Here is an 11,602-nt window from a genome sequence, read left to right as displayed (position 1 = left end):
TACCATTTGTCAACAGCTGGTAAATCTGAATAGGCTTATAGTGTAAACACTCTCAACTGCCAAGCTGAATGCTATCTGTAATCCTGATGCAAAATGTGCTGAACATGTAATAGGAGATAAAAATAATGAATTGAACCAAATAAACATATTGGGGCCAGTCTAACCTTCTTAAGTGGTTATTACTTTGATGAGGGACAAGTTGCCTTGCTGAAAACAATCTGTTCAGCTGCTAGCCCACACCAATGACCAAATAGCACCCCCATCTTGCTCTCTAAACAAACCACACATCCTCCTCTCCTCAATGCCCAAAAAAGGTATCAACACTTTTTTAAACTAAATGATTTTTTAATAGAAAACAAAATACAAAATAACTCTTTTCAGAAAACAGAAATATTTAATCCTTTTCTCCACAAACAAATTAGAACTTGCTTTGTCCTCAAAGCATGGTTTTATATATCTAAGACTTGTTTCACAAAGTGTTCATAAAACTGGTATTGCAATGCAGGAGGTGGGAGCAAGGAGATTCGGGAAGGAAAAAACATTTGCAAAAAAGCTACACCCCTGAATATATGATAATATGGGAATTAAATTTTTCCAATTTCAATTTATGACTTACCATTGCAAAATTACTTGTATCCCCATGCAACAAAATGTTCTTTTATGGAGAGGTGCAACTAGGAAGAGAATTCTCCCTTCCCACCATCACTGCAGGAGCCCAAAACTTTCTCAATCAAACCCACCCACCCATAACACCTCATCCAGGGTGATTTAAGCACCACCCAGAAATTGCCCTTTTCTCCCAACACACTGTGCGACCAAATTCTCTAAGTCCCTGAACCTCAAAATTCCAAGTATCACAGCCAGTGCCAGGAGTCAAACCTGAAAGATAAAAGCAGAGATGGAACCCTCTGCCAGTGCTAGATTTCCTCTTCTCAATAATAATAATAATAATAATAATTATAACAATAATAAAAAAAATCCTGGTTCTTTGCAACTGCAGAAAATGAAAGACTTTCTACCAGGATTACCCATCCTCCCCCCACAACCCCAACTCCCACCCTTGCATTCCTAAGCCAAAAGGATTTCCCTTCAACCAAAGTGAATGATAATACTTAACACTTTTAGCACTGCTTATCTTCAAAGTGCTTTGCAAATATCATCCAATCAAAAATCCCTACACCCTGAGGTGAGGGTGCATTATTATTATTATTCCAATTTTATGAATGGGAAAAGTGAGACAGAAATTAAGGTACTTGTTCAAGGTCACAACAAGATCTCTATGAAATTCCATCTGACCTCAGAAGCACCTTAACTCCTTGACTCAAGCCTACACACCCATCTTTCTTCAACCTCTCCTTCTCCAACCTCAGTGTTTCAGGACATTTTTTGGGCAGAACAACAATATGGTATTTGCAATACCAAAGACCTGCCTGCCAATGGGAGAAAGGAAAAAGAGAAGGGGAGGAAGTGTCTTTCACAGTCAGTGATTTAATCTCAGTTTGTAGTAAGACTCTTATAATTGCAAAGCCTTCCACCACTATCCCAATTCATTAAAAAAGAAAAAAAAATTAATGTTCCTGATTTTCTTGTGTAATTCCAGTCACTAGAAGAAGGTTACAGGCCATAAACTGAACACTCAGTACATTACTCATCTGCCCAGTATATACACCAACAAGTTCACTGGAAGAACCATCTGCAGGAGCATTGCAATAAGTGTTCCGAATATCCCAAACCCGAACAGAGTTATCCATGGATGCAGAGGCAATCAGGCTACTATCTGGGCTGAAAGTAAGGCTGGTGATATTGTCCGTGTGGCCTCTCAATTCTTTGTAGAGGGTACCAGATGCCAAGTCCCACAGCTTCAACCGCTGGTCCTCACCGGCAGATGCCAAGTACTTACCATTTGGAGAAAACGCAAGTGAAAGCACAGGGCCTCGGTGACCTGTGAAGAGCCTCACAGAATTTCCTTGCTGAGTACTCCATAGACGAACAGTCTTATCAGTTGAGCCTGTAGCTAAGTAGTTTGAATTGGGGTGGAATTTTACACAGTCCACATCTGCTAGATGTCCTGCGTATATTCGCAATGGGTACGTCCGATCAAATGACCAGAGTCTTGCAGTGCGGTCATGGGAACCACTTGCGAAGTATAGGCTGCATGGACTGATATCCAGATCCCAGACAGGATAGGCATGTCCTTGGTACAATACAGTATTGGTAAAACTTCCAAGGTCCCAGTATCTAATAGACATATCTTCGGAGCAAGATAGCAACCCTGAGCTGTCTGATAGGAACCTCGTACTGTATACGGGCCCACAATGCCCTCTCAAGATCTTCATTTCTGTGCCCACGTTGTCATCATCGTCTTCCTAGAAAAACAGCAGATAAGGAGAAAAAGAAAATCACGCACAAGGAAAAATCGTTTAGTGGTGTAACAATATTAAAAAGCTTAGTGTTTTATGGAGGGAAAGAAATCTGCTTATGAAAAGGAAAGGTATCCTGTAAATAGTGACTGCCTTTCTCTTGAGTACAGCCTCAGCTATATGAAATAGTTATTAGAGTCTCAAAAACTGAAGGAATACATAACTGTTTTAGAGTATTAATAGAAAGTTTATTAAGTGTTCTAGATTAGGATATAGACCAAATTGAGAGTCTCTTTGCTAATTTGGCATTATGTGGTGTTCTAAAAGAGAATTTCTATTAAAACTAAATGTTCATATTCCTGTTGCCTGTCTTAATCTGATAGTTTCTAATCGACAAGGAAGACCAGATACACTTTTGACCCAAATTTAGCAATGCCAGACAAGATGGTTACCTGAATGGAAGTAGACTGCCCAGATCCCACAGACTTACTCCAGCAAAAACATAAAAACTGCACCGGACCAAATAATGATCAAGCAATCCAATGAGACACTACAGTGTTGTCTTTTCCAAAACATGACTCCACCAAAAACCAGATCAAGTAATGATTAAGCAATCTATTAAGACACTACCATAAGTGACTTCTTCCTTTCCAGAACTGCATAAAAAGTAGTCCAGAAGACCATGTCCAATAAGAAAGGGGGCTGTCAGCAAAGTCAGCAACAGCTCAGGCCAACAAACTGACAGTTGCCTAATGAGCTCTGAAATGGGTTAGAGATACTTGTAGCCTGCAAGGTTTTCTATCTGGAACAGAGGGCTCCTCTGGGAAATTCCTAGGGTGGGGCCTTAGAAATAGCCAGGAGTGGTCATGACCAGTATGTTATGTCAAACTTTAGACCAAGACATCCCTGGTACAGTGACTCTCAGATTTCTTGTACTATGTCCTAAGGAAAAATCAAGGGTCCTGAAGATTCAGGGTTCTAAACCTGAAAGATCCAGTGGGGCCTAAACCTGGGAGGTGGAGGACTGCACAGAAACCCATGTGATCCAGAGTGAGACCACACAGACCACTCCACCCAGAAGTGCAGCAGGAGGGCTGAGCATAAAATTGCATGAAATCCTAGTTCAGGAACTAAGTTTGAAGGGATGAGTAAACAAAAAATAGGATATCAATCAGCATAGGAGAAAGCAACGCAGAGACTCAAAGGAGAAAAACCCCAGATATTTCACAAGGACTACATGAATATCTAGAAGAAAGTAAGCAGGAAATAAAAGAAAAATAAATAAGTAAAAGCTCTGGAAGAAAGAATTAGATGGGGAATAAACAGCTTCAAAAAGAAAGAGGCAAAACTTACCCAAGAAATAGACTTCCTGAAAACTAGAATAGACCAAATAGAAATCAATGATTCCATGAGAAAGCAGAAATAATACAACAAAAACCAACAGATTTTTTAAAATAGAAGAAAATGTAAGATATTTAATATAAAAAACTGACTGGAAATAGGTCAAGGAGAGGTAATTTAAAAATCAATGCACTCCCTGAAAACCATGATTAAAAAAATAGTCTGGACATTATATTTCGAGAATTCATAATTAAAACTGCCCAGATTTATTTGAGATTCCTCAAAAGGGGAAGTAAAGAATCCACCAGTCACATCACAGAAAGACCCCTTCATTCCCAAAGGAAAAGTTCCAGGAATGTCATAGCCAAAATCCAGAGCTTTCATGCCTAAGAAAAATATGGCAAGCATCCAGAAGGAGGTCTGAACCACAGTCAGGATCACATAAGACCTGGCAGCATCTACTCTAAAAGATATTTAAATTGTATCTTGGAATACAACATTGCAAAAGAGATAGGCTTAGCTTGCAAACAAGAAAAACTTACTTAGAAAAGCTAACTATAATCTAATAAGGGGAAAACAAAAGACTTTCAGGAATTTCTGATGAAAAGACTATAATACTGTTGTGTTACCATTCTAGTAGAAGACACAAGTGTCCCTTCAGAACCTTAATGTCCTTAAAATGTTTAAGAAGTTAAAGAAAAACTGAGGATGGGGGCGGGGGGTAGATTGGTTCTATTCTGGGGGAAAGGGAAGAGAGGGTAAAAGGAATATACTAATGAGGAAAAGAAGAACTTGTTATTTCTTATAACTGGGCTATGGGAGAAGAAAAGTATACAAACATGGAGAAAAGGGTATGCATGTGTGTGTATGGGGGAAGATGTCAGATAAACCTCATTCATCTTAATTAGATGAAGAATGAAGATTAAATTTATGAACACACAGAGTATGTTGTAGGAATGTATCAAATTTAACAGGGAAACAAACAAGAGGAGGATAACACTAGGGAGGGAATAGTAAAGTAAAACAAACTGCTTGATCCAGAAGGGACTAATAAAAGGAAAAAAGAAAAATGAAATAGAATCTAAGAGTGGAGAGATGCCCATCAATTGGGAAATAGATGAACAAACTGGTATATGAATGTAATGGAATAATATTGCTCTGTAAAAAATGACAAATGAGACAATTTCAGAGAATCCTGAGTATGCAGTGTAAAGTGAACAGGAGCAGGAGAACAAGTTGTATAAGGACAACACTAAAGAAAAACAACTCTGAAGAACTTAACTGATCAATGTAGTGATCATTGTGGAGAAGGGGCCCACCTTCCTCACCAGCAGCAGCAACAGATGACCAACTGCTACCAACAAGCAGATAAGCACAAGAGCTCTGAAAGTGGCAGCACTTCCCCAAGACTCCCAGCCCTGCTTCCAGCCCAACTCTTAACAGCCATCATTTGGGAAGCAATTTCTGTGCAGAAGAGGGCAGCCAAGGCAGGCAAGCCAGCCTTGCTGAAGCAGTGGGGCACCTTAAAGGAGAGACAGGAGGCAGCACTTGCCAGGTAAATCAAACCACAAACACCATCTTGATTACCATCTCCTCTCAGACCCTCCTGAACCCAGGAGCTTTGGGAATAATAATGCTCCTAGCACAGTGCCTAGCCATCATTCAGCTACTGAAGTACCAGAAGAGAAAGTTCTTGCTACCAAAGTCCTGGCTCAATATAAAATACTGATTTTACCAGAGAAATTTACATTACATAAAAAGTATCATCATCTGTTTTGCTGCTGTACTCTAAGGACAATGGGACTTTTCCAACTATCTTGTAGCTAAAACCTTCCATATGTGTTGTCTCCCGCATTAGAATGCGAGCTCCTTGAGAGCAGGGCCTTTTTCATTTTTCTATCTGTCTTACTATTCTATTTCCCCAACATTTAACACAGTGTCCTGACTGTAGGCCCAGAGCACTTTCAGTAGGCCACCAGCTGTCCCTTCATTTATTCATTCATTCAGTGACTAACCTTATTTCTACAGCATCTACGAGGAAGCATATTATCCACACATCTTGACAGAGAGGTGATGTTCTCAAGTTCAGAAAGAGACATTTATTTTTGGACATGCTCACTGTATGGATTAACTTTGCTTATGTTTACTTGTTACAAGGTTTTAATTTTTAAAGTTGTCTTGGTATTTAGTTTGGAGGGAATTGAGGGAGAAAGGAGAGGTTGGCAATAGTGATGTTTGAAAAAAAGAGGACCATTGAAACATCTGCAATAATACACAGAAAAAATTTCAAGAGGAAGCCCAAACAAGCAGGACAGTTTTGAAAGTAACATGTGGAATTTATTACATGCTTTAAAAAAAAGTGATAAGGAATGGAGGATCATTGTTTCATAAAGAATATTCTTTTTGCATTCTGCTGTGCATATGGAAATGGTTTTTTTCTTGGGGGGTGGAGGTTTAAGTCCATTATATTAAAAAAAAACTTGAGACAAAAAATTTAGCATTCCCTACTTGGGTTCAGTGAATGCTAAAGACAGAAATATTTGAAGTAGCATTATTCTAAGGTTAATATGAAAATATCCTTGATGTTTTAGACAAAAAAATATAAATGCAAGGATGGTATGGTTTTGCTACTAACTTGATAGATACAGTTTTCAGTATGATGTCATTAGCAGCCATAAATTGAAGAGGGGAACATGATTTATTATTATCCAAATGTCAAAGATATCCTGAAAAGCAACAAGGCAATAATTACACTCAGGGCTGCTTTAAACAAAGTCTCAGTAACATGTGTGATTTTTGGCCACAATTTTCTACAGTCAAAAATACAAATACCATTTTTACTGTGTAGAGTAGAGGTGTCAAACACACTGGAGACTTGAACCAAACTGAAATATAATTAGAAAATATTTAACAAAATAAATAAAAATACAAAAGAATATGTTAATGTATGGATTTTCTAAGTCAATATGCAGCAGGTAAGGATCCTTATGTACAGTTAGTGGCCCCCAATTCTGAGTACGGCACCCCTGCTTTACAGAGTCCTCTTTACACAAAAAGTCCTCATTTTCCCCTCACTTATTCAGGGACCACCTCAGAACAGCATTCAGAACTGCAGCAATGTCTCTTGTGGCACTAACTGGCTACAATGGATTTAAGGTAAATAAAGAAGAAAGTGGAAAAGAGATGAAATGTGGATAGGCAAGAACCCATTATGTCTTTGTTTAGAGGTATACTCAATGCAAACTTTAGTTACTATGTCTGCCCTTAATAAGTGTGAAGCATTGAAGGTCAAGAGTTACCAGGAAAAGAATTGACATCCATTATTGATTTTTTTCAAAATATACTTTAGATATTCAGTATTTAAAATGTGTCCTCTCTCAGTTCAGTGTTCTATTGAGTGCTACTATTAATATTAGTAATTTTCCTTCCCAAAGGAGACTATAATAACAGTTGTGAATTTCATGAATGACTCATTTCTTCATGAAGTTGAGAGTTTATGCAAGAACTATTTTTAAAAAGACCCAATTCCAATCCTACAAAGATTTCTTTAAAGTTAATTGTGAACCAGGTTACATTAAATCTGATCTTTATAGTTTAATTGCTCTTTGGTATCAACAAGAGTACCTGATCTCCTCTGTGGGGACCTAAAAAACAGTGAGGGGTAGGTAAAGATTTTGTTGAGAGTAGGTAAACTTAGCAGTGCAATAAATGTTGGATTAAAATGAATAACACTGCATTCCTATGAATAAAGTTGAATTGATTTTAGCGGCCAAAGAAATGGAAAAATGAGAACTTTCCCACTAGCTTTCAGGGACCACTATGAGCTACCTATTGGGCCACAGCTTAAACTAACTTAGTTCTATGTGGCTACTGCAAGTTAATCCAGTCCTACAAGAAACATCAGGCTGCAGGGTTGAAGTATTAATAAACCATAGTCTGAAAAGAAGTGGTCTTTCAAGACTGAGTGAAGGCCTCCTATACCACTCTACACTACTGTGCCAAAGCTCCTGCTGATGTAGGAGGGGATCCATAGAAACCTTACATCATGGATTCCCAAGAAACCTAAGTGGTATACTCCTGGATGAGAACAGCAACCAGAAGTTCATCTCCTTCCTCATCCCCAAATCAATTTGGTATTCCAGGCTCCTCTGGTCCAAACTCATACTCTAAAGTCTCCCTGTGGAGGAATGGCCTAAAAGTAGTATTCTCTTTGCCTGGGACTTTTGACCGTTGGATGCTACACATCTGCCACTGGTTAATGACCATAAACTGTATTATTGGGCATAACAGTCACCATACTTTGAGTCTCATTTTTTCCCCCCCATTTCCAATCTAGAGCTTCCAGGTTTTCTTAGCACTTATACTCTAATACAACATACACTAGATGTGGTGGTATGGTCATTCATACTAGGGGAAGAAAAAAAAATTGCAGCCAGAAGCAGAGTGAGAGTTGAATTTTTAGACTAGTGGGTGTTTTAAGTTTACTGATTACAGCAGATTTTAAAATATGGAAATGTTATGTTTATTTATAAATTAAAGGAATTAAACTGTCTCCCTTTTATGACCTGGCATTTTCTGGGAGAAACTAGCTGAATTTACAAGAGCCCTAGTCTTTAGAGCTGCTAGGAAGTAAAATGTAGCTCCCTTTGTGATGAGATTTTTCTGGGAGCTGATGCCTACTGTTTTCTGTAGGAGAATTTCTACTCCAATAAACCTTGATGCTCTAGTTCAAGCTCACACCTCAAATGATAGAGGATTGTATTAACCTTAGATGTTACCCACATGCCAACTGTTAATAATTATTGGTCATTAATTGTGCTAATTTAGTAAGAATGGATGTTAACAATAACTTTCTTATCATATGTGTTTAATAAATGTTGAATGAAAAATTTTTTCTCTACCCCTCATTTTCAACACTAATAACAATAGCTAAAAATAGTATTTAAATAGTATCTTAGGGTTTGCAAAGCACTTTACATGTGTTATCTTATTTGATTTAACCAGATATTGCTAGCTAATATGAATATGAGCTAAAATAAGATTTCCATTTTTAATAGCAACTTCTGAGACTGTCAATAAAACCAAAGAGAGTAGAGAGTTTTGTTAATATCAATAATTATATGGCTATCCTAAAAATTCAACTCAAATAAGTAGCTCTATGTCTACAAAATTTGGCTAGGTTGTTACAGCTGATTATAATTAGCTAAATATTCCCCAAAATGTATTGAGAGAAGCAAAAGTAAAAATAAATGCTACTCAGACCTCTTCATCCAGAACATCACAAGCCAAGCGGATGCGGGACACGTCCACCTGATGGGGCTCTGATTTTAACTTTTTGGACCTCAAGCTCCAAAGTTTTACACAGGAATTATCAAACCCAGCAGCTAGCAGCTTGTTATCTGGGGAGATTTCTGCAGTATTCAGCAATTGCTCAGTGTTATAGAAGGCATAGAAACAAATTGTGGTAAGTGAAGGGGGTCCATCCTTGACTCGCTTAATGCTCTCTTGCAGGACATCCAGAGCAGCCTCATTCTGCAAAATAGATGTGGGCATATCTGCTGGCTCCAGGCCATTGCTCTCACTTCGTGAGGAGCTGCCACTGGCATATAGCTGGTAGTCTGTTCTCTTGGCAGGCTGCACATCAAGATGAATGTGTAAGGTGAGAACTTTGCACAGGGCACTGTTGTTGTCACTTTGGAGGTAGCGGATAAGGTAATTGTAGCTGTCCTCTTGGAGGCGGACCACATACTTGTTATCCAGGAATGCCCGGAGCTTGAAGTTGGACAGGATGTCTTGAATGGTCAGAGTAGTCTGTAGCTGCTCGATGACATCCTTCTGGCTGGCGTTCTGCAAAAACATTCCATGGAAGCGACTATAAAAACTGTCCACTGTGCTCTTCAGGCCATTCTGGACCATGTTAAGATGGAGGTAGACAAAGAGAGGATATAGGAGAGGCATCACTTCATGGCTGTGCTGGGAATCAGAATCTATAATGAAAACAAAAGCAATTCTTTTCATAAAAGCAGTATCATCATCATTGTAAAAAACCAACAAAACAACTTGGCAGGCTACAATTCAACTTTGTGTACATGCTAATATATGCATTTTGTTAAGTCATTTTTCAGTCGTGTCTGACTCTTCATGACCCAACTTGGGGTTTTCTTGGCAAAGTGGTTTGCCATGTCCTTCTCCAGCTCAGGAAACTGAGCAAACAGGGTTAAGCGACTTGTCCAGGGTCTCACAGCTTGGACGTGTCTGACACCAGGTTTAAACTCAGGAAGATGAGTCTTCCTAACTTGGGGCCTGGCACTCTATCCATTGCACCACCTAACTGCCCTAATATATGTTTATTTGAATCCATTTAAGAACCACAGAATTTTCCAGCTTGAAGGAATTTTCAACCCTTCTCTAAATTTCCAGCTTTACAGATGATAAAACTAAGGCCTACAAAAGTCATCTATATCTATAATATCTTTATCCCTCTATATCTACCAGTACAGATATAGATCTCTCTAGTTTAAGGATGACTGAGGAGAGAGCATTAACAATCGGAAGGACAAGAAAAGGCTTGACAGAAACAGCATGCAAGTCCAGTCTAATATAGTATAAGGATTCTGAAAGGTAAAGATGAGAAAGGACAGTTTTCCAGGCAAGGCATTCATCTAATGCACAAAGATGGAAGACGGAGTATTGAGTTTGGGCAGCAGCTACTAGTCTGGTTTGGCTAAAATGCAGAGTTTATGAAAGGGAGTACTACGACATAAGGCTAAAAAGGCAAATGGGAAGCATACTATAGGGGACTTTAAATACCAGGCTAAAGAGTTTGCATTTTATCCTGAAAGCAGTGGTGTGAGACAGTTAGACCTGCACCTTAGGAAGATTATTTCAGAAGCTAGATGAGAATGGAATGATGAGAGGTGAGACTGGAAACAGGAAGGTCAACCAGAAAGCTATTAAAATAGTTCAATGAGGACTATCTGAGTAATGAGGAGCTGAATGAGGATAGTGGCTGTGAGAGTTAAGAGATGGATGCAAATGATGCTGTGGAGGTAGAAGAGATAAGCCAAGGTGACAGATGACTCTTCCCTCTTTCCCTGACCATCCATAGCCAATGCTTAAGGATGGAAATGAACTTAGGTGACTGGGAGGATGGTGGTGCCTTTAAGAAAAATATGGAAGTTTTTAAGGAAGAATAGGTTTAGAGAAGAAGGTATGTTTTAGATATGTTCAGTTCTAGATGCCTACAGGACATAAAGGGGGAGAAACCGAACAGAGAGGTGATGATGAAGGACTGGAATTTAGGAGAGATTACAGATGGATATACAGGTTTGGAAGTTATCTTAACAGAGATAATATTAAATCTGTGGGAGTTTGCTAGTATATCAGTAAACCTGGATCAGATCTCTAAGACAGCACATGCAGAAAAGAGTAGAAGAACCCAGGATAATGCCAGCAAACTCCCATGCTAAGGGTTTAGGAGATGGATTATGATCCAGCAAAGGACACAGAATTAACAGACAGTTTGGAGAACTAGGGGACTGCAGCATCACAGAAGCTAAGACAGGGGAGAATACCTAGGAATGAGGTGTGGTCAACAGTATCAAAAGCTGCAAAGAGGTCAAGGAGAACACTGACTAAAAAAAGGTCATAAAACTTAGGACTTAAGAGGCTGCTTATAACCTTGGAAAGGGCAATTTCAGTTTGATTCATGGAATCAGAATTCAAATTTCGAGGGATTGAGAAATAATTGGGTGGTTAGGCAGCAGAGGTAGTAGCCAATTTTTTTTTCTAGGAATGTGAAAGTGAGAAGACATGTTGAATAATAGCTTGAGGGAATAGCAAATTCATTTAAACTTTAGATTTGGCTACTATTAGTTATTTGGTGACTTTAAAGTAGAGTA

At 38.7% G+C, this 11,602-nt stretch overlaps 1 protein-coding gene across 1 annotated transcript in view; it reads right to left on the bottom strand.

Annotated features, from left to right (window-relative positions):
* Positions 1-374: 374 nt before the first annotated feature.
* TAF5L (TATA-box binding protein associated factor 5 like) overlaps positions 375-11,602 on the bottom strand; it is a 31,430-nt gene continuing 20,202 nt past the window's right edge. Inside the window, exons 4-5 of the mRNA XM_021000429.2 lie at positions 8,964-9,688; positions 375-2,366 (exon numbers count right to left, since the gene is read on the bottom strand). Of these exons, the coding sequence (XP_020856088.1) occupies positions 1,569-2,366; positions 8,964-9,688 (1,523 nt within the window). The 3' untranslated portion in view covers positions 375-1,568. The remainder of the gene's footprint in view (positions 2,367-8,963; positions 9,689-11,602) is intronic.

This window comes from Phascolarctos cinereus, unplaced genomic scaffold, assembly GCF_003287225.1.
Source record: "Phascolarctos cinereus isolate Bilbo 61053 unplaced genomic scaffold, phaCin_HiC Scaffold_5;HRSCAF=322, whole genome shotgun sequence".
Lineage (NCBI taxonomy): Eukaryota > Metazoa > Chordata > Mammalia > Diprotodontia > Phascolarctidae > Phascolarctos > Phascolarctos cinereus.
The sequence above is the reverse complement of the archived record's forward strand: the minus strand, read 5'-3'. Positions and strand labels throughout refer to the sequence as shown.